The sequence below is a fragment of the Castor canadensis genome, chromosome 6 (assembly GCF_047511655.1).
Source record: "Castor canadensis chromosome 6, mCasCan1.hap1v2, whole genome shotgun sequence".
In the NCBI taxonomy this organism is placed as follows: Eukaryota; Metazoa; Chordata; class Mammalia; order Rodentia; family Castoridae; genus Castor; species Castor canadensis.
In genome coordinates, this window is record NC_133391.1 from 43,596,382 (window position 1) to 43,617,306 (window position 20,925).

General features: G+C 39.4%; 1 protein-coding gene across 3 annotated transcripts in view; it reads left to right on the plus strand.

Moving 5' to 3' along the window:
- The window catches only part of Cecr2 (CECR2 histone acetyl-lysine reader), a 138,868-nt gene that overhangs the window by 101,606 nt on the left and 16,337 nt on the right, over positions 1 to 20,925 (plus strand). For 2 of the 3 annotated variants that reach the window (XM_020153849.2, XM_020153852.2), the window contains exons 8-13: positions 6,113 to 6,199; positions 15,903 to 16,056; positions 19,240 to 19,369; positions 20,273 to 20,310; positions 20,396 to 20,487; positions 20,686 to 20,812. In XM_020153849.2, coding sequence (XP_020009438.2) covers positions 6,113 to 6,199; positions 15,903 to 16,056; positions 19,240 to 19,369; positions 20,273 to 20,310; positions 20,396 to 20,487; positions 20,686 to 20,812 — 628 coding nt within the window. The remainder of the gene's footprint in view (positions 1 to 6,112; positions 6,200 to 15,902; positions 16,057 to 19,239; positions 19,370 to 20,272; positions 20,311 to 20,395; positions 20,488 to 20,685; positions 20,813 to 20,925) is intronic. The other variant, XM_074076418.1, reaches the window with a different exon arrangement.

The following is a 20,925-nucleotide window of genomic DNA, read 5'->3' on the forward strand; positions in this document are numbered from 1 at the left end:
TCCTCTGTGCCCACCACCCAGAATAGCATTTCAAAGCCTGGAACTGGCTTCTTTTTCATGTAACATACGTCATGAAGTGTCGTGAGTTTGCTTTTTATTTTACTTTAAAAAAAAAAATCTCCTTACCAATCTGTCTCACCCTCTAAATAGCAGACTTTGATGAGTATTTGTCTTACAGCTCCAGTGCTAAGCTCCACCTGAACTATTTGTTTCTTCTCCAACTTCAGGACAATTGGTAGTTTCCTATTCCCTATATTTTCATGCACATACACTCTAATTCATGATATTTTCAAACATTATTCCACTCCCTTCTCTCCTTATTTCTTTGGTATTACTCTTAAAAACCCTGCTTCAAGCCAGGCATGGTAGTGAATGTCTGTATTCCCAGTACTTGGAAGACTGAGGCAGGAAGACCTTGAGTTCTTGGGCAGACTGTGGGGAACCTGTGTTTAAAATACAAAACAAAGTCCTGGTTCAGTCCCTGGCACCACAAAAACAAGTTTTTTATTTGTCTTATTAAAGGTGGTGGGGGAAAAAAAAACGGCACAGCCCCACTTCAACGTCATTATCTCCATGAACTATCCGTTTCTTCTAACCTCAGCATTTTCTTTGCTAACATGTGTCCTTGTGCTCTGTTTTATCACATTGTGAGTTTAAGCTTCTTCAGCTCAGAGGCTGTGTGTTAACTCTTTTTTGACCTCTATAGTACGTAATGTAATATATTTTCTATGATGAAATGTTCCTAATAATTCAGTTTGCTTATTGCATTTCAATAATGCTGGTATATCTGGTTATTGCATGTTGACAGAAGACCAGATATATTTGATCACCTGTTTGGGTGCTTTCAGAAAAGTTCTGGAAATCCTTACAGGAACTTAAAAAATAGTGGTTCAAAATTTACATTGTTGTCAGGAACTATGGTGTACATCTGTTTATTTAATCCAGCACTTGAGAGTCTGTGATTATGGGTCCCAGGCCAACCTGGATTATGCAGGAAGACCCCATCTCAAAAAGAAAAAAGTTTTAAGTTGCTACACCTAGAATCACAAAAATCTGCATTTCCCCATCCATGTACTTAATTCCATAAAAGATAATTGGATTTAGTTTTGTGATCTGCATTCTACTGTGACAATTTTTCCAGGCATTAAAATATATAATCCAGCTTTTCCTGGTTCACTCAGACATATACTTCTTTGATCCCCATTCCTGGTAAAGTTAAATACAGTCTCCTCATTCAATGATAAACATGTGAAGTTGCCAATAAGTAAAACCTGCCTCTTTACCAAAAGAATAATGCATTATAACCCATCAGGGTCTAAGCCTGAGAATATAATATTAATAATACTATTTTGGAAACCCTGTTCAGTATAATAACAGCAAGAAATAAGATGCATAATTTTAGAATGTTTTCCTGAACTATATATGATTAAATGTCTATTAATTAGAATTTCATAATAGTGCTAGGTAATTAGACTGATTGTCTGCATCAAAATCACCTGGCATGCTTACTTAAAATCCAGGTTCCTATCACTGCAACATTCCATATGATTCAGAGTACTGCCTGTTACTCTTTCTCTTGTAGAACCTGTCTAGGTGATTTTTAAAAACTACGAAAAAGCCCATTTACATAGCAACAAAATTTTCAGTAATCCTAACTAGAGTTGTACACAGTATGTATGGAAAAAAAAATATCTGTGAAACTGTTAGTAGATAAATATTTTCCAACTCTGATATGCATTTTGTCGTACCTGTACTGGAAAGAAAGTGTAAGTGTATATAGTTTAATATTCAACTTGGTAAATTGAAAATTTACCCCTCAAGTTGGGGTGCTAATGGTTTATGCCTGCAATCTAACTACTTTAGAGACTGAGATTGGGAGGATCTCGGTTCCAGGCCAGTCTTTGAGAGACCCCTTCTGACAGAAAAGGCTGGGCACATAGGTGCCTGCCTTTTGCCCTACATACTAAGGTAAGCATAAATAGGGAAACTGCAGTACAGGCCTTCCTGGGCAAAAAGTGAAACCCTATCTCAAAGGTAACCACAGCACAAAAGGGCTGGTGGTACTCAAGATAGAGCACCTGCTTAACAAGCTCAAGGCCTCAAACTAGAGCCCCAGTACCAATGATTGATTGATTGACTGATTGATAGAAAGAAAGAGAAAAAAAAAAAGAAATATGAGCCAAATCGCAGCATAATGTAAATTTTCTTTCAAGCTAGAAAAACTTTCTTCTATGCCTATAATCCCAGCACTCAGGAGACCAAGGCAGGAGGATTGAAAGTTCAAGGTCAGCCTAAGCTACATAGGGAGACCCTTTCTCAAAAAAACAAACAAACAACAACAACAACAACAACAAAAAATCCTGGGCTGGTGGAGTGGCTCTAGTGTTAGGAACGCCTGCCTAGCATGTGCAAAGCCCTGAGTTTATCCCTGTACCAACCACACTTCCTGCCCCCCCAAAAAAAGTCAGAAACAACTTCCAAACCAACAGTGAATATAAATATTGTGTGAAGAAGGAACAGTAGACAGTGGATGACAACTAGTCCTATCATGTATCATCACACAAATTGGCACATTGGAAGCATTTGGTTTGGTTTCATTTCATTTCTTTCTTTTTTTTTTTTCTTTTGTGTTCGTTTGGTTTCTTTTTCTCTTTTGGAGCATCTAGCATAAATGTTTTATTGAAAGCTGGAGCTCTATCAGCTCTTAGTGATCTTTACTAGGCACTCAGGAGTTAAGTTATATGTTCAGCATTAATTGTAATATTTTAATGAGCCCATTTGTATCTATTATACTTGTTAATATACATTAAATATTAGGAAACCAATAAAATATGGCCATAAAAACTTCTAGAGGAGAAAAATTGGGGCTAGGCGTGTAGCTCAGTTTTAGATTGTTTGCCTTACTTGCATGAGACCTTGGGTTCCATCCTTAGCACCACAAAGAAAAAAAGGGGAAAAAAAAAGCCTGGGAATATACCTCAATGGTAGTGTTTGCCTAGCATGCACACAAGGCTCTGGGGTTGATCCCCAACACCATAAAAAGAAAAGGGAAACAAAAAAAAATAGTTGCTTCTTCAAAAGTTGACTGTCAGATTAGGGCAAAATGGTAAAAGATTGTTGGGAGCACTTAACTGTGGATTCTGCTTTGGGTTTTCAAGTGTGCAAAATGTCTTTCATATTAAAAAAAAAAAAACCCACAGAAGATCAGATGAAAGTTTAAGCAGATTTATGTGAATAAATCACAGGAAACCCTCTCAATGGGGCCGTGAGGCCTACAATTGGTGAATGGCAGTACATTAATAATTAAGTGCTTGAAAAGTATAATTTCCTCTTTTATCTATGTTTTAACAATGAAAAATGCTTATGTAAAATGTGAAAATTGAATCATAGATGAATCAGAAAGAATGTGGCAGATAGACACTATTACATTGCATATTAAAACACAGTGTATAAAGGGGGCACAAAACTGAGCAGTGGACAAAAGAGCCAAATTGTGTTGTGGAGGTGCAAAAGCTGTTCCTGAAATTTACTTAAATGATGATGTTGCCCTGTTCTAGTGATCCCTTGGACAGGTTACTTCATATCTCTGAATTTCAATTTCAAATTTTCTTGCTTAAAAAGTTTCATGTTACTTTCACAGGAGCTTTTGTGGGAATTATATAGAATCCATGTCAGTGAGCATAGCACTCAGAGTGCTGATGGTGATAGGTAATTGATGCGAAATCCTGGTAGGAAACTAAACCCACAATTCTTTATAAATTAAATGAAAGAGAGAGTCATAAGATTTGATAAAGATATAATGGTAAACTTTAAAATAATCAGAAGTAAGGCTTTCTTTGAGCATATAAAAGTTAAGCTTTTTTTTTTTTTTTCCCCTCGGTACCAGAGCTTGAACTCAGGGCCTCACACTTGCTAAGCAGGCACTCTATCACTTGAGTCAGTCTGCTGGTACTGTTTTGTGTTGAGTGTTTTCAGGATAGGGTCTTGAGAACTATTTGTAAGGGCTTGCTTTGAACCATGATCTTTATGATCTCTGCTTCCTGTGTAGGTAGGATTACAGGCGTGAGCCACCTGCTCCCAGCAAGCTTTTTTTTTTCCCCTTTTTCTTCTTTAATAAAAAGATATGTAGACTGCTTCAAAGGTTTGTTGTTAGTGATGTAGAAAGAAATATTTAGGCAAGTTTTAAACATTAGGTTTATCATGGTGTAGTGGCTGAAGCAGTAAAAGTGCTTGCTTAGCAAGTGTGAGGTCCTGAGTTCAAACTCCAGTGCTACCAAAAAATAACATAACATTAGGTCCTTAATAATAAAATTGGTTTAGATTGCTTACAGAAAAGGTGATAGTAATGTATGAGGGATACTTGTTCCTCCTCTGTCTCCTGACTGACTTTTATCTGATGTGACAAACTTGGAGTAAAACTGGTATTGGCTTCTTGTGCTACTAATATGATGGTAAACTGACAAGATTCCTTTTATCAGAGTTCAGTGGTAAGTTTATATGATTATTTGGTTTAAGAGATCTTCACAGGCTTATTGTGGAAACTGCTAGAGTAACATTGGAGGAAGGCAGCCCAGACATCCTTTGACACTGTGATTGCATTTGCACTAGCACCTGCTCATTTCTTTGTTTTAGAAACAGAAAAGCTTTCTAACATTACTGATTTGTTAAATCTACCTCTGTTGCTTTGCAGTGTGTTTAAACTACACAGACTATTCCTTATTGTCATTGAGTTTTTTCCTTCCTTTGATTCCTTGCCTCATTGATTCTTCAAGAAGTTTAAATACTTTGGATTAAGTGATGCCAGAACCAAAGTCTTATAATGCTGTCTTGATGCTGCAGCCATGGAAATTATTATATTATCTGACCTCAGTCTCTTTTAATTGTAGGTTACAAGGTGATGCTAATGGGTCTCATTCCACAGAATCCCCAAATGTGCATCTTGGCCATCACAATAATTTGCCTAGGTTTATATTCTCAGAACTCAGGACTCTTAAGCTGCTAAATTTTCTCAGGGTCATAATCTTTTCAGGTCAGCTCTCTGATTCCTACTCTCTGTTATCTTTTTTCTCACTGGGTTTGGGCCCTAGCCTGGGCAGCTGCCCTCACTTCTCACTACTGCCACTGACTTCCATTGATTTGATTGATTGATTGATTGATCAATTGGTTGATTGCAGTACTGGGGCTTGAACTCAGGGCCTACATCGTGAGCCACTTTACCAGCCATTTTTTGTGAAGGGGTTTTTGAAGATAGGGTTTCTTGAACTATTTGCCTGGGCTGGCTTTGAACTGTGATCCTCCTGATCTCTGTCTCTTGAGTAGCTAGGATTAATAGGCATTAGCCACCATCACCCGGCTTGACTTCCTTTTAAAGGCGCATTCTCCCTCCAGCTGCTCTTAATATCTTCTTTCAGACCCATACCCTCAGCTGAATGCTGTATGACTTAGCTTCATCCTTTGTGGTGGAAAATTTTTACTGTTTTTTGAGACAGGGTCTCAATAATGTAACTCAAATGGGCCTTGAACTTTTGATCATCCTGCATGCTGAGATTATAAGCATGTACTATCATGCCCAGTTGGGAAAAGTTTTTTCATATTAGAATGTAGTTAAGGGGTCTGGAAGCATGGATCAAGTGGTAGAGCACCTGCCTAGCAAGTTCAGAGTTCTGAGTTCTAACCCCAGTACCACCCCCCAAAAAAAAAAAAAGATTTTTTTTTTCTTTAAAAAAGGTAGTTAAGGAATTTCTTTTCTATGATAAAGGTTGTCATAGGAGACACTTGGTCCCCTGGGGGGTTTTGTTGTTAATTTGAGAGAATATACTGGCTTGTGGTTTAAGAGGAAGAGCACCTGCTTAGCAATTGCTATCAATCTCCAGTACTGCCAAAAAAAAAAAAAAAGAAAGAAAGAAGAAATATACTGGCTTAGAACCTTGCACAGCTGAATAGTTGTTTTCCCTGATCATCCTAAAGATGGGCACCTTTGGCCCTTCCTCTAGATAAAGCATTTACTTTGCGTGCCTTAATGGGCACTCTTCTCCTGGTGGCAGCAGCAGCAGCAGCAGCTGAGAATACCCTAATCTATCTTTTCCTTTCTTTTCCTCACTTCTAACTGTAGGGAAAACGTCCACATCGCACAAAGGCAGAGTTGCAACCTAGGTGGATGTCTGACCACCTGTCCGTCAAATCCATCAAGCGAGAGGAGGTGAGTGTGTGTGAGAGTAGAGAGAGCATTTCACAGTGTTCAGAAATGTTAGTTCCATTTTGTTTCATGTAGCCCTTTTATTTCTACTGCTTTATTTTCCTTATTTTTAAAATCTAAATTTCAAACCTTATTGAGGAATCTTCTCTAAGGTGCATTTCTAGAAACAGAAGATACTATAAGAAATGAGGTCACATTCTTTTCAACTTCATGATTTGCTTGAGTAATAGGCACATCCATTTTTAACCCAATATAGATGAGAGTGATAAGTTACATAGTATTTACAAGAAGCTCATTAATGCAGAAATGGAAGGAATCACAGCTGGGCAATGAGGGGGATTTGGGCAGGAGATCTGTGTTTGACTTGACTAAGGACTAAGCAATACTTCCTGTAATAGGAAATCATACAAGTTTTGCTGTTGGAGATGTAGCTCTAGAATGGAGGAGAAGATGATCTTCTGGAAGAAAAAATAGTTTCAATATTGAAATGAAACTCAATTCAAAGAATGATAGGTATGGAGGTCAAGGTGCAAGAAGTTGAATAGTGAATAAAGTTTTTATTAATCACCATTTGCTTGTCTTTTGGGAAGTACGACAATGAAAGAAAACATAGCAAAAGTAAAAGCCAGTGTGGTGGCTCAGGCTTATAATCCCAGTACTCAGGAGGCATAGACAGGAGGATCACAAGTTCAAGGCAGCATGGGCTTACTAGGGAGACTGTCTTAAGAGAGAGAAGAAAAGAGGAGAGCTGTTTTGTTTACTTACTTACCAAGTAGTCTAATTGGTCACATTTCTCCTAAGACACAAGGATAAATAAAGAGGATACACAAGGACTGTTCTCTTGAGGGGCAGGAAGAATCTTCAGAGATTTATATTCTGACAAATGAGGAGAAATAGCATCAGGTGCAATGTTAGATGAAGAAAACATTTGAGGCAACAAATAGATATTGCTAAGAGGGTTTTTCAAGTAGTACCCAGGAAGGAACTGTATTTAGGCATTTTTGTTTTAATATATCTTTGAAGAGGGTCAGATGGCTTTATGTAGCATCACATTGTAGGAAGGAATATGTTCCATCACATATTAGCCAGGCTAGTGGTCATAGAAAGTTTTACCTTAGGACACAGTTGCTTTGCTGTAGGCCATTATCTTGGGCTGGCCTATAAGGTTGGGGCACCTTCTTTTTATCTTGCAGTTAGATTTTTGTCACTCTTAAATTGAAGTGTCAACACTGCACTCTATTACAGAGATCTTTTCACTAATTGACCATCTTGTACCTTGAGCTCTTGGAAGGAAAAAGTAAATTTTTATTGACTTTAATGTATTTTGATCTAGGCCATAAGGAGGCAGAGGCCAGGAGGATCACGAGTTCAAGCCTGGAGAATACATCAAGATTGTGTATCAAACACCTCTTTGCTACCCCACCTCCCAAAAAAATACACATGGCACTCACAGAGGAAGAGCTTTTGTTTCTTTACCATTGAGTTACACCCCAGCCCTTACTCCTTTTGTAACTCCTAGATGTGTTCTTGCCAGGAGATCAGTGGCTCAACATGTAATTACCTTCGAGTTGACAATTTTACAGTAACTGGCCCCCAGTCCTCTCTTCTCCCCGGTAGTCATTAGCTATGGCCTTTGATAGTTCGTATCCAGCCACAGTTCTCTGATGTTTTTCAGCTTCTCCTGTATTACTGGATTCCCTCCATTCCTGTTATTACCCTAGTGGGTAACACCGCCTTGAAAACTCCCTTTTCTATTTGCTGTCACTGCCGTGAGCAGACCTCTGTTCCCCAATTCACTGTTTATCCCACTGGAGGCATTAATGGCTGCAGCAGTTTAGCATCAAACACTAACATTTCTTCTGTTTTTGGTTAGATTTGTACTGGAAACCACAGTAGTGCAGTGATAATTTGAATATCTATATTGGAACCAGATACTCTGGAGAAATCTTAATTAGTAACTTGAGTTTTGTGCTTTTGTTTTCAGAGCAGAAAATCTTCAGGCCTTTAAGCATACAGACATTGATTACCCAGTAGCCCTATGTTACTGCCCCAGAAATCTTTAATTATGACTCTTGGGGAAAATACCAGTGAAGGGACACTGTCTCCCTGAGTATAGGATTATGGCTGCCGGGGTATTTTTGTCAGCAGGCTCTGGAATTTGCTGTTGCTAGGCAGCTGTTTGTGGTGGTACAGTCCCAAATGTGCTCCTAGATGGCAAGGGTACCACCAAGTCTGAACACCTGCCTTGGCCCAGGGAGCTCAGCACTGTGTAAACCAGGGGTTCTAGTTAATAGTCCATTAGAGGATTCCACAATGGTATTTCTAATTAGCTTCTCATTAAGAGACTCTCTTTATTCTAGTAGATTCTGTCTTATCAGTAAAGCATTTGAACATATACCCCTACACTCCTCCCCCCTCTCTCTTTTTCTCTCTAGTTACTGGGGTTTGAACTCAGGGCTAGGCGGGTACTCTGTGACTTGAGCCTTGCCCTTTATTGCTTTAGTTATTCTTGGTTACTTTTTAGGTACGGTCTGCATCAGACCAAGATCCTTCAGTATACCTCCCACATAGCTGGGGCCACAGATATGCTCCACCACCACGCCCAGTTTATTGTTTGAGATGGTTTCTCACCAACTTTTCTTTCCTGGGGTGATGATCCTCCTGATCTCAGTAACTAAGATTATAGACATGAGCCACTTTGCCCACTCTTGCCACTTACCCATTTTAGAGAAAAAAATTGCAGTGTGAGACAATGTGAATTTTTTCCTTCCACTGGTTGGCTTGCTGGTTTGGTTTTTTGCTAATTTTGTTGTACTCGATCTTCATTAATTAAAACACAACAAAAGTACCTTCAGAAAGGCTTTTCTTTCCTTTAGTGCTTTCATTAGCACTTGCATTGCCTTAAAATGGAATCATGCTGAAAGTTAGCACAGAAATTTTAAAACAGGTAGTACGCAGCCTGGATTTTTTTTTCAAATGTGCAGGATGTCATTTCTATAAAGTAATTGTTGATTCACATGAGATGGGAAACTGCTGAAGTTACAATACATGATTTTAAAACAAAGAAAAAGGGCAAGCCTGGCACTGGTGGTCTATACCTGTAATCCCTGCTACTCAGAAGGCAGGATTGGCATTCAAAGCTGGGCTGATAAAATGCCTACCTAGCAAGCATGAATGAGGCCCTCAGTTCAAATGCACTACTGCTTCCTCTCCCCCAAAAGGACATAGGAAATGTGAAGCAAAGATGTATTCAGCTAAGCAGATGAATTGTCACCTGACTTGGCCATGCTAGGGTGAATTCGGGAGAAAGTGATCTGAAAAACAGAGGTAGGGTTGAACCTGCAAGACAAGGGACCACAGCTAAGGAACAGCAGGTGTAGGTTCTTGACCTTTTCTTGAAAAGACATCAGGGAGTTTGTTTGGCTTTCAGAGATGCTGTTAATTGTGGTATCTCAATTGTTATATTGTGTGCTTGGCATATATATTAATAGATTAGGAAAAGAATGTCAACTGGGCACATACTATATAACCAATGTCCAGAGTAAATAAATTCATAGCGATACAAAGCAGATTGGTTGCCAGGCACCAGGAAAGATGAATGGGAAGTGGCTACTTAATAAGATATGGCGTTCTTTTGGAATATTTTGGAATTTAATATAGGTGGTAGGTAGGTAAGGCCAGACACGGTGGTTCACGCCTGCAATCCCAGCTACTTGGGGGGGGGCTGCAAATCAGAAGGATTGCAGTTCAAGGCCAGCACGGGTAAAAAGACATTCAAACTCCCATCTCAACAAATAAAAGGTTAATGTTTAAAAAATAATAAGTAAATTACCAGATTTCATTGATAAAAACTAATAGCCAGGTGTTGGTGGCTCATCCTTGTAATCCTAGCTACTCAGGAGACAGAGATCAGGAGGATCGCAGTTCTAAGCCAGCCCAGGCAAATAGTTCAGGAGACCCTATCTCAAAAAAACCCATTATGAAATAAAAGGACTTGTGGAGTGGCTCAAGTTGTAGGTCCTGTGTTCAAATCCCAGTACCACCACCCAAAAACTGATAAAAGGGAGGAAAAAACAAATCAGCTATTTGCTTTACTATCTTAATGCTTCATCAGATTTTTTTCACAAATTAAATTTTTTTTCTGCCTCTCAGCTTATTCGAGTGTGACTATTGCTTCTTTGACCTGATTTCTCAGCAGCCTTAGAGAATCATATTAGCTCCCTTCAATGGTGTATTCTACTTGAAACTGGCCAGGTTCTGTTTGTATCTTGTAATTGCTCCAGTACAAAGTATAAAGCGAGATTTTTCCAGAAGCAATACCTGCAAGTAACTTCCAGGTGAAAACTTTTGCAGTTAAAATTAGAAAATGCGATATTTTATCTAAAATTTTGTTTCAAGAATAACTTAGGTACAAAAAAAATTGTATTTGGCCAGCGTTGTATTTGGCTCATGCCTGTAATCCTAGCTACTGAGGAGGTAGAGATCAGGGGGATCAAGGTTCAAAGCCTGCCCAGTCAAATAGTTCTCGAGACCCTATCTCAAAAATACCCATCACAAAAAAGGGCTAGCAGAGTGGCTCCTGAGTTCAAACCCCAGTACCACAAAACAAAAATTGTATTTGATGATTTTAATTAGAATATAAACATAGGGTTCATGCTCCAGTACCGCCAAAAAAATAAAAGTATCACATCCCATAGAATATAAGCATTATAGGTGCATCCTTGTTTTTTCTTTTGGGATGCCACAATAATTTACACTTACAATCTTTCTTCATTTGAAGTTTTCTGTTTCTGCTAGCAGAGTGGCTCAAGCAGGAGAGGCCTGAGCTCAAACTTCAGTACCACCAAAGGAAAAAAGAAAAAGCAAAATTTTCTGTTTCATTATTATCAAATACCCTAGTTGGTGCTTTTGTTTGTTTGTGTTGTCTGAGTTTTGCCAGGGCTTGCCTCAAATTTGCAATCCTTCTCCCTCAACCTCTGGATTGCTGGAATTACAGGGTGAACTTCCATGCCTGGCCTCATAACTAAGTTCTAATACCTCTCCATAAAAATGCACAAGTTCTAACCTTTTGGTACTTGAATAGACATTAATTTTAGACTTTGAACAGGGGTCACATGGAGGGTAGAGTTAATAAGAATTGTATTGGATTACTTTAAAACATGTATTGCTGGTTGATTTCCTTACCTTATTTGGAAAGGGTTCTTCTGAGTCAAAGGAATATGTTTTCCTAGAAAACATGGAGACTGTGCAGAATGCCCACAATTCATGAATCTTATTATTTAGAGGTTTACGTAGTTGCATCTCTAAATCCATTTATTAGAATATTGAGATCATATTGAACACTTGGAACTTGGGTGGTTTATCTTCTGTGGATTGTGTTTTTGTTGCATATTTCATGTGGTGTTCTATTAGTTGATCTGTAAGATAATCTTTACATATTTAGACTGTCTTCAATAGCTGGAGGCATGGCCCAAGCAGGAGTGCACTGCCTACAAGTGTGCTGCCCTGAGTTCAAGCACCAGTACCGCCAAGGAAGAAGGAAAAAATAATGTCATATTTGTTGCAAAAGAATTTTATTCTTGAGATGATGTAATAGACTGTTTTCCCTCTTTTTTTACTTAACACGTATGAAATACCTGAAACAGCTCCTAAAATCCTGTCCTAGGGCTGTGGCTGGGGCCCAGTGAAAGTAGGATTCCAAATCATAAATAAGCAAGACTCTGGGTTTGAAGCCCAGACCAAACCAAAACCAAAGACTCATCCTTTTTTATGTAGCCTGTACTGGTTGAATGAAAACGTTTCACGTATCTATTCCTATATATAGGGAAGGGCAAAGTGTACATACAGGTTACTGTGTGAATAAACTGTGGTCATTACAAATGCCCAGTTTATTCTCTTACTATTTTACAAGGCTCAGTTTTCTTATTTTTCTCTTTCTCCACCCATGTTAATCATTTCATGCCTTACAGCTTTATCTTGGGGTTGTATAGCTGAAAAGAGTAAAGCAAGTTGGATAGTTTGCTTTGGTTTCTATGATTTGGTCCATCACAAATCAGACTGGGTATATACCAGCCTGCAGAGTGGGGTGGAGGTGGGGGCATTGCTGGTGGAATGCATGGAAGGTGCTTCACTAGCATTTACTTAGGAGGCAATGGCTGGAGTATGGTCTTCCAAAGAATTGTCCTCGCTGACAGAGTGCCTCAAGTGTTGGAGCGCCTGCCTAGCAAGCCTGAAGCTCTGAACCACAGAAACACACACACACACACACACACACACACACACACACACACACACGCACGCAGAGAGAGACTTGTCCTTGCAAAATGTCAGTGTCACACCCCCCTCCCCTACCTCCCATTTCAGAATCATGGTCTTCCATATTTAGACTGCCCACATGGGTTACAGTATGAAGATTTTAGAGAACTTTACTACAGAGGCACTTCGAGTCCATTGTTAGATTTGCAGTTTTAAAGGGTAATGTTTTATTTTCATCTCTTATTCAGGTTTTTACTTAGTAAACTCCTTTCTGAGTCTGGCTCAAAGAATTTGAGTGGTAAAAATGACTTTGAGAAGTCTACTCCCTTAGCAAAACTACCTCCAAATTCTGAATCAAGTGAGAATCTAAGCTGGTTTTTAAGAAGTATAAAGAAAATAATAAAAAATTTGATCAGAAGTGATTTCATTGTTAAATGATAACTTCCCTGCAGCTGGGCACTGGTGGCTTATTCCTGTAATCCTAGAGCTTCTTGAGAGACTGAGACTGGGAGGATCAAGGTTCCACGCAGCATGAGCAAAAGCTACTTGTGAGACCGTTTCAACTGAAAACAGCTGGGTGTGGTCTTCCACAGGATCTTAGTGACAGTGGGAAGCATAATTAGAAGGACCTCAGTCTAGGCCTGCCTTGAGAAAAATAACCAGAACAAAAGGGCTAGAGGCATGCCTTATGTAGGAGAGTGGCTGGGTAGCAAGTGCAAGGCCCCGAATTTAAACCCCCATACCACACCCCCCTCCAAAAAAAGTAACTTGTCTAAATAGCAATCGGCATTTATCTTTTATTGCTTCTGTCAAATCAAGACCACTTGAGTAACTTCCACAGTTAAAAACCTTACAAAATTTATTTAATGTAGAATGATCATAGGTAAAAGAAAGTATCACATCACTATTAAGTTTCACCTAATTTCTGCTGTGAGACTAAAATTAGTTCTCCTGTTGACACCTACATCATTGTTCTGTGTCTGCAGCCTACAGTCACCATTGTAAGCATTACCATACCTTTTCAACATCAGTATTAAATTTTTAAAACTTCTAGCTTTTACGTCTGCACAAAAATTGAGGGAATAAATTCAACACTTTCAGTGCTCATGACTACAGAATGGTCAGGACTCATTTTACTAGAAAATATGCATTGTAAAACTTCCATAAAATTATGACTGTAATGGTTCTAGCTTCCTTTGTTGACAGTTCCTTTCATTATATTTCTTAGGCAGTCACATTCCCAGTGACTACCTGCAATTTTTATGCCAGTGTTTTTTGGTTTGAAAAACAAGGGAAAGGCGCTTGCTCCTTTGCATAGCTGCCAATCATTTTATCCTGTTTTCTCCTTTAAGTAAGTAAATGGGAAAATTCTAATATTCTTTGACTAATTTTCAGGAATTTCTGCATAGTGTTCATCTCTTTGTTAGATGTTGAGGCAAAATAGTGGCCCTTTCCACCAAATCCCCATTTTTTTCATTACTCATACCTGTAATCCTAACTATTTAGGAGGCAGCGATTGGAAGGATCAAGGTTCCAGGCCAACTTAGGCAAAAAATCAATGAGACTCCATATCAGAAGCTGGGTATGGTATTTTCTGTCATCTGTAAGAAATAGCTTTAAGATACCGATTGTTATGAGAGAGAGGACACTGCTCAGAAGTCAATAGGCAAGGCAAAATTTACTTTACAGAAGGTACATCACACCAGGCAGAAAGTCTGAAGGGGTTTCATCTCACACCATGCTGTCCCTCTCTTGCCCTTGGATTGAGCAGGTTTTGGGCTCGCAGTCTACATGGTTGGCTAATTTAGAAGGGGGCCAGGTTGGGAGGGGGCTTTGGGAACAAAGAAGTTTAAAAGTTCAGGGAAGCAATAACTGTTTTTGGTTATTAGCTCCAGAACCAGGGCATCAGGGCATCTAGTGGAATTCTTGCCCCTGCTGAGGAGAACAACACTTTTTCCTTCATAGGAACTTGTATCATATTGAGCAGAGTCCATGAAATGAGTGTATGGAAAGTGAGTTAGTGAGACTAACATTTGTAACAGCAGTGATTACTGATTAAATCTTTTGAGAGAAAAGACCCAACCCAAGTTGATTCTCACACATTCCAGCTAAGCAGGAAGTGTAAATAGGATCATGGTCCAGGGCAACATGGGCATAAATTCGAGACCCTATTCAAAAAATAACTAAAAAGCAATCAGGGTGGAGGCATGGTTGTGTCGGTACAGTGCCTGCCTTGCAAGTGGGAGGCCCTGAGTTCAAAATCCAGTACCCCTCCCCCCCCACACACAAAATAGATAGATAGATAGATACACATATTGGGAACCTGTGTTCTGTTTAGTGACTGTCTTTAGATAAAGGTACATTTTAAATTTTCAACTGTAATCCCAGCACTTAGAGGCTGAGAGCAGAGGATTGTGAGTTCAAAGTCAGCCTGGACTACTAGTGGGACCCTGTCTGAATGAACAGGTATTTTTTGTCAATATATCAGAAAAGTGCTATCTCTAAACTGCCTTCATTTCTCCTCCCTTCCCCTGGTGAACACATTATCCGTGATGCTATCTTCTAAATACTATAAATAAATCACTAGACCCAAAACTTAAAAAAAAAAAAAAATCCTGTTGTATTTTGTTGGTTTGCTTGTTTTTGATCTCACCATATAGCACGTGCTAGCCTTAAGCCTGTGACCTTCCTGCCTCAGCCTCCTGAGTGCTGAGATTACAAGTGTGAGATTACACAGCTAGGGGTTTGTGCGTGTGTATGTTGACGGGTTTTGGGGGTTTTCAGTCCTGGAGGTTGAACCCAGGACCTCGTGCATGGTACGCAAGCACTCTTTTATTACTGAGCTACATGTCTAGCTCTCCCATTGTTATTTATTTTTTGAGTAGTGTTACTAAGTTCTGGATTTTTTTTTTTTTTAAGTTTATCGTTTTTAAGTTTACTTACGTATATACATTATTTGGGCCACCTCCCCCCCATTGTATTTAAATTTTTGTATATTTACATATCCATACATGTTACAGACAACAGTCAACTTGCATTTATTTAGCTAGTGCAGCACTAGGGACTTTTCGCTCTGGCTGTTTTGGATATAGGGGCCCACTTTTTTACTGTGCTCTCCTATTTTAAGCGTCCTGCTGTTACTTGGATGACAGGCTTATGCTACCACACCCAGCTTTTCTGTGTTGAGATGGAGTCTTGCTAACTTTTTGCCCATGCTGGCCTTGAACCATGATCCTTCCAACCTCAGCCTCCCAAGTAGCTGTGACTGCAGGTGTGAACCTCTGGTTCCCAGCTTCAACTTGCATTCATGATTTAAATCCTCCACCTATTTATAATTAATTATCTAACTGTTTTTATTGGCTACTGAATTCAATAAACTGAATCTTAACTCAGAGGGTGAAGACCTGCTTTTCACTGTTGTCCATTGACTTCACTCATTGGCTCCTCACAGGAGACCCCTGTGCTCACCAGGATAGAAAAACAGAAGCGCAAAGAGGAGGAGGAAGAACGGCAGATTCTCCTTACTGTGCAGAAGAAGGAGCAGGAGCAAATGTTGAAGGAGGAGAGAAAGCGAGAACTGGAAGAAAAGGTCAAGGCAGTGGAAGGTATGTGGGCCTTCTGCCCAGTCTTGAGAGACTCCTCCTGGGATCAGCCCTCCTGCAGCCAAGGCCAGATCAAGCTAGAGCCTGTGGTTAATCTCAGCTGTTTCTGTTTCTATTTAAATATCTAGTGAATCTGGTCTCCCTTTACATTTTTGCTAAAGCACCTGTCTTTGTCATTCTTTGTGTGCCTTTCAGTATCTTACTTGTTGGATTTCTGCTATATTTCACAGAATAGAAAAGAAAAATTGTAGCCTGTTAATAAAAACTGGTTTCACAGATGTAATTTTTAACGCAGATGTGATTGAGATATGCTTAGGAAAATTTGCAGAGATTCAGCAGTATTCAAGCCTGGAATGTTGCCATTAATATTATTAGGGCAAAATGGTTTTCTCAGGCCCAGGTTCAGTTCCTTAGTATACTAACATTTTCTTATGTCTGTAGTTCTGCAAACCAAAGGATATCAACTCTCTAGATGTTTTTTTGGATAGCAGTTGTATTCATAAGCTGAATCTGAAAAATCACGTGATTATAGGTCAATTGTCATGTTTTAATATATACCAAAGGTTTCTTTTTTAAAAATAAATGTATGGATTGTTTTTGTTTTGTTTTGGGGGTGTTCTTATGGGTTTTTGTTGTTTTTGTTTTTTTAAACACAGGGTCTTGCTAGCCCATGGTAACTTTGAATTCTTGATCCTCCTGCCTCAGCTTCCTCGGTGCCGGGATTATAGCTACAATCTATCACACCCATCCTCTATCAATTTTTTAATGAAATAGCATAATGTGTTTCTGACATTTTGATGTGGTATTTCAGAGCAAAACTTCTGTACGTTTTGGCTTAAAAAAATTAAAGGATTTGAGCCTTACGTGCTTTTTTCCCCTGCCCTTCTTAAGTAGTACCTTCTGTTACTTAATGTGTTAACCCTTTTCCTACCTAGCCCAGTTCCTCATTCATTCTAAAACCCGTAATACCTGTAGTCTACAAATACGTGTCATGCTGTGTAGCACAACTTACTCGTGAGGTCTTGGGTGTGTTTTGTTTCTAGAACTAGATTTAAATTCTTCAAGATAGTAACTGTGGCTTCATTTTTTAATTCATTAGTGGGATTCTATATTTTTCAATGGTTTCTTCTTAGGTACTCCATTTTCATTTTAACTTATATAGACGGGCATTAAATATTTTTATTATTTACCTTTTAATTTTCTTTTTTTGTTTGTTTGTTTTTGCCTTACTCAGGGTCTAGCATTTTCTAGGCAGATGCTCTACCACTTGAGCCACTCCACCAGCTCTTTTTGCGTTGGTTATTTCTGGAATAGTGTCCCTCTTTATGCCTGGACCACAATCCTATTTGTGCTTCCCAAAGTAACTGGGAAGACAGGCACCACCATTGGTTGAGAATGGGGTAGTTTGAACTTTTTGCTCACACTTTCCTCAAAGTTCCATCCTTCAGATCTCTGTCTCCTAAATAGCTAGGGTGATGGGCTTGAGCCACTGTGCCTGGCCCCATCTTTAATATTTGGTTAGGCAGAATACATCTGTATTTTATAAACAAACCCAGCTCAAGACCAAAAGTAAAAAGGGGAATAAAAGCAAAGACAAAATAAAAGCAAAACCCTAAGTTTGCATTCGGCATTAGGATCAGGTCTGCTTCCTTCCTTAGAGGAAGAGGGGGTACTTTTTGGAGGAGGGCAGTAGTGGGGTTTGAACTCAAGGCATTGGCAGGTGCTCAATTACTTCAGCCACTTTTCCATGCCTTTTTACTTTAGGTATTTTTCAGGTTTTTGCTCAGGCCAGTCTCAGACTGCAGTCCTCCTACGTATGCCTGCCAAGAAGCTGAGATTACAGGAATGTACTACTGCATCTAGCTTATTTGTTGAGAAGGGATTGTGCTAACTTTTTGCCCAGGGTTAACCTAGAACTGCAACACTCCCAATTTCAGCCTCCCCAGGTAGCTGGGATTATAGTTGTTAACTACCACACCCAATCAAACTGGGGATTTCTTTGCCCTTGGATATCAGCATAGGTCCCTATTCCTATTCACCAGAATTTGATGTTAACAGAGAAACATGCTCTGAAATGTTTAGGTGTCTTTGCATAACCCATCTGCCAATGGACTCCACATGCATGGGACTCTGAAGTGCTATTTGCAGAGACCCAAACTAATTTTTTGAGAGAAGTTTCCTTCTCTTTCCAGGAAGTAGCTTACTATCAGTAGTGCAGATGGATCCAAGGTTGTTCTTTTGGTAATCATCAAAGTTGTCTACATTCTAACAGTGGTTGAAACACAAGGTAGAACTTGTTTCCTGTGGAAGCAAGTAGGTTTAGGGTAGTATATGGTTCAGAAGAGACTGTAGCCAGCCACTGAGAAAGCATAACGCAGTAGCCACTTGGGTCTTCAGTTACTCGGCATAAAAATGGCTTTGTTGGGTTAAAGATACATGTGAAGAAATGTGCTGGTGTAAACGTGCACTGCTATCACAGAGAAAGCCCCTGCTCTCCCCCATTAAGCTTGCTTAGGACCAACATGCAAAGCCCCAGGCTGGATGTGCTGCTGGAGAGAACTCTGGGGCTTCTCTGGGCAGCTCTCACACGTGCCACAGCCATGCATCTGTTAGCGCTGGCCAGGTTACCCCTCCCTGACCACCTGCATTGAGGCAGCCACAGACACTTTGGTGGCACATGTGGTAGGATAGTTCTTTCCTTTCCTTCTCTTTTTATTTTCTAGTGTTACAGAAGAAAAGTGGCTTTGAACTATTTCAGTTACAGTCCAGTCCTCAGTTGATTAGCAAAGAAAACTACATGAAAATAACAAACCCAGGTCTTCCAAAGTCATACACATAATCATCAACAGAGGGCTCTGCTTCTCCCATACAGTCATGGCCTCTAAGAAGTTTATATTCACATCACTTTCCTCACCCACCTCTGCCCCAAACTAGTGGAATTTGATGTCAAGGGTAGATCTTCTGATTTTGGGTATGGCTGAAGAAAAATTGGGCAGGTTTCTTTATAAAGAGTTATATGTTCAAAGTGGCATTTAAATAGGATTGTCACAGAAATTCTCTCTGAAGACATAACATTTGAATAAAGTAAATGAAAGTGCCATGGGACATATCTGAGGGAAGGGCATCAAGGGCAGCGGGAGTAGCAGGCCTGAAGGCTCACTTGCACCATGTTCATGCTGTTTGTAGATCGTGCTAAGAGGCGAAAGCTCAGGGAAGAGCGAGCATGGCTGCTAGCTCAAGGCAAGGAATTACCCCCTGAACTTTCTCATCTGGACCCCAGTTCCCCCATGAGGGAAGGAAGAAAACCTAAGGACCTGTGAGTATTTAATAACAGCAGCAACCATAGCAGCAGGCACTGTACTGTGTTTAGCACTTTTCTCATAAAGTCCTTGTAACTGACTTGTGTGGTAGGCAGTGGCTTCACCACTTCAGAACTGAGGGAACAGTTAAGGCACAGGAGTAGGTATTCCATCATGGTTTGATATCCATGTTCTTTGGCATAAACACACAGACTCCCATCTCACAGTCTTGCTTTCATACTGTCAAGAATCACAGTGATGCTTTTCCACAAAGCTCTTGTTATCTATCTCTTTAATTTAATGAAGTCAGCATTGATGATTATTACACAAAATTAAAAGTATGAAGAACATCTTACTGGGTTTTTTTTTGAAAAAGACAGGGTCTTGCTATGTAGCCTAGGCTGGCCTGGAACTCATAATTCTGTGCTTCAGCTTCCTGAGTGCTGAAATTATAGGCATGTACCACCATGCTCAACCAGCATCTTACTCATTTAAAAATAAATGCTTCCAGCCAGGTGTGGTGGTGTGTGCCTGAAATTCTAGTATTGGGAAGGTTAAGGCAAGAGAATCTGGAGTTCAAAGCCAGCCTAGACTACATAGCCAGTTCCACACCAACCAGGGCTACATAGTGAGACTTTTTGTTTTAAAAAGAAAAAGGAATGTGCTGATAAGTAAGTTGTAGAATTACAAAATTCTGAATCATATAGGCTAGCCCCATCATTTTATACATGAAGAAATTGATAGTCCCTTTTTTTAACTAAGGTGGTATACTGTCCTTCATCTTTATATTATTTTCAGGTACTGTTGTTAGTGTTACACACCTGTCTAAACAGAATTAGAAAGGCTCTTCAAAGTTTGCGTGCTGAGGAGAGCTGGTGGTCAGACTTACTGCTAATGTTGTCTTGTTTTGTGATTTACAGCTTTGAGTTGGATGATGACTTCACTGCAATGTATAAAGGTCAGTTTCCATTCTCAGCTATTACGTTTCTGATGGACATCTTGCTGTGACAGATGTTAATTATGTTCTCTTGTTTGGCTCTCAGTTCTAGATGTGGTAAAGGCTCACAAGGATTCTTGGCCCTTCTTAGAACCTGTAGATGAATCATACGCCCCTAACTATTATCAGATTATTAAGGTATCTTTTTATATGTTAATATCTGTTATCTTGCTTATCTCTCATTCCTAAGAATCAGGGTTCCTGAATATGTAACAGGCTGTTAAGCAGTTTGTAATGTCATGATTCTTTTGCCTTATAGGGAAAACATGATGGGTTTTGGGTTTTTTTTTTTTTTCCTAGTGCATTTTAATTGAAGGGTTATTTGTCCTATTTTAGATCCCCATGGATATTTCAAGCATGGAGAAGAAGTTGAATGGAGGTTTATACTGTACCAAGGAGGAATTTGTAAATGACATGAAGACTATATTCAGAAATTGTCGAAAATATAATGGGGAAAGTAGTGGTAAGTGAGGAAGGAATTATTGCTGGGTGGTTTTATAATCTGAAGGTAATACCTTATGTTAAAAATACACAACTTAACCTGGGTAGAATAGTGTACTTCTGGCTGGAGGAGCA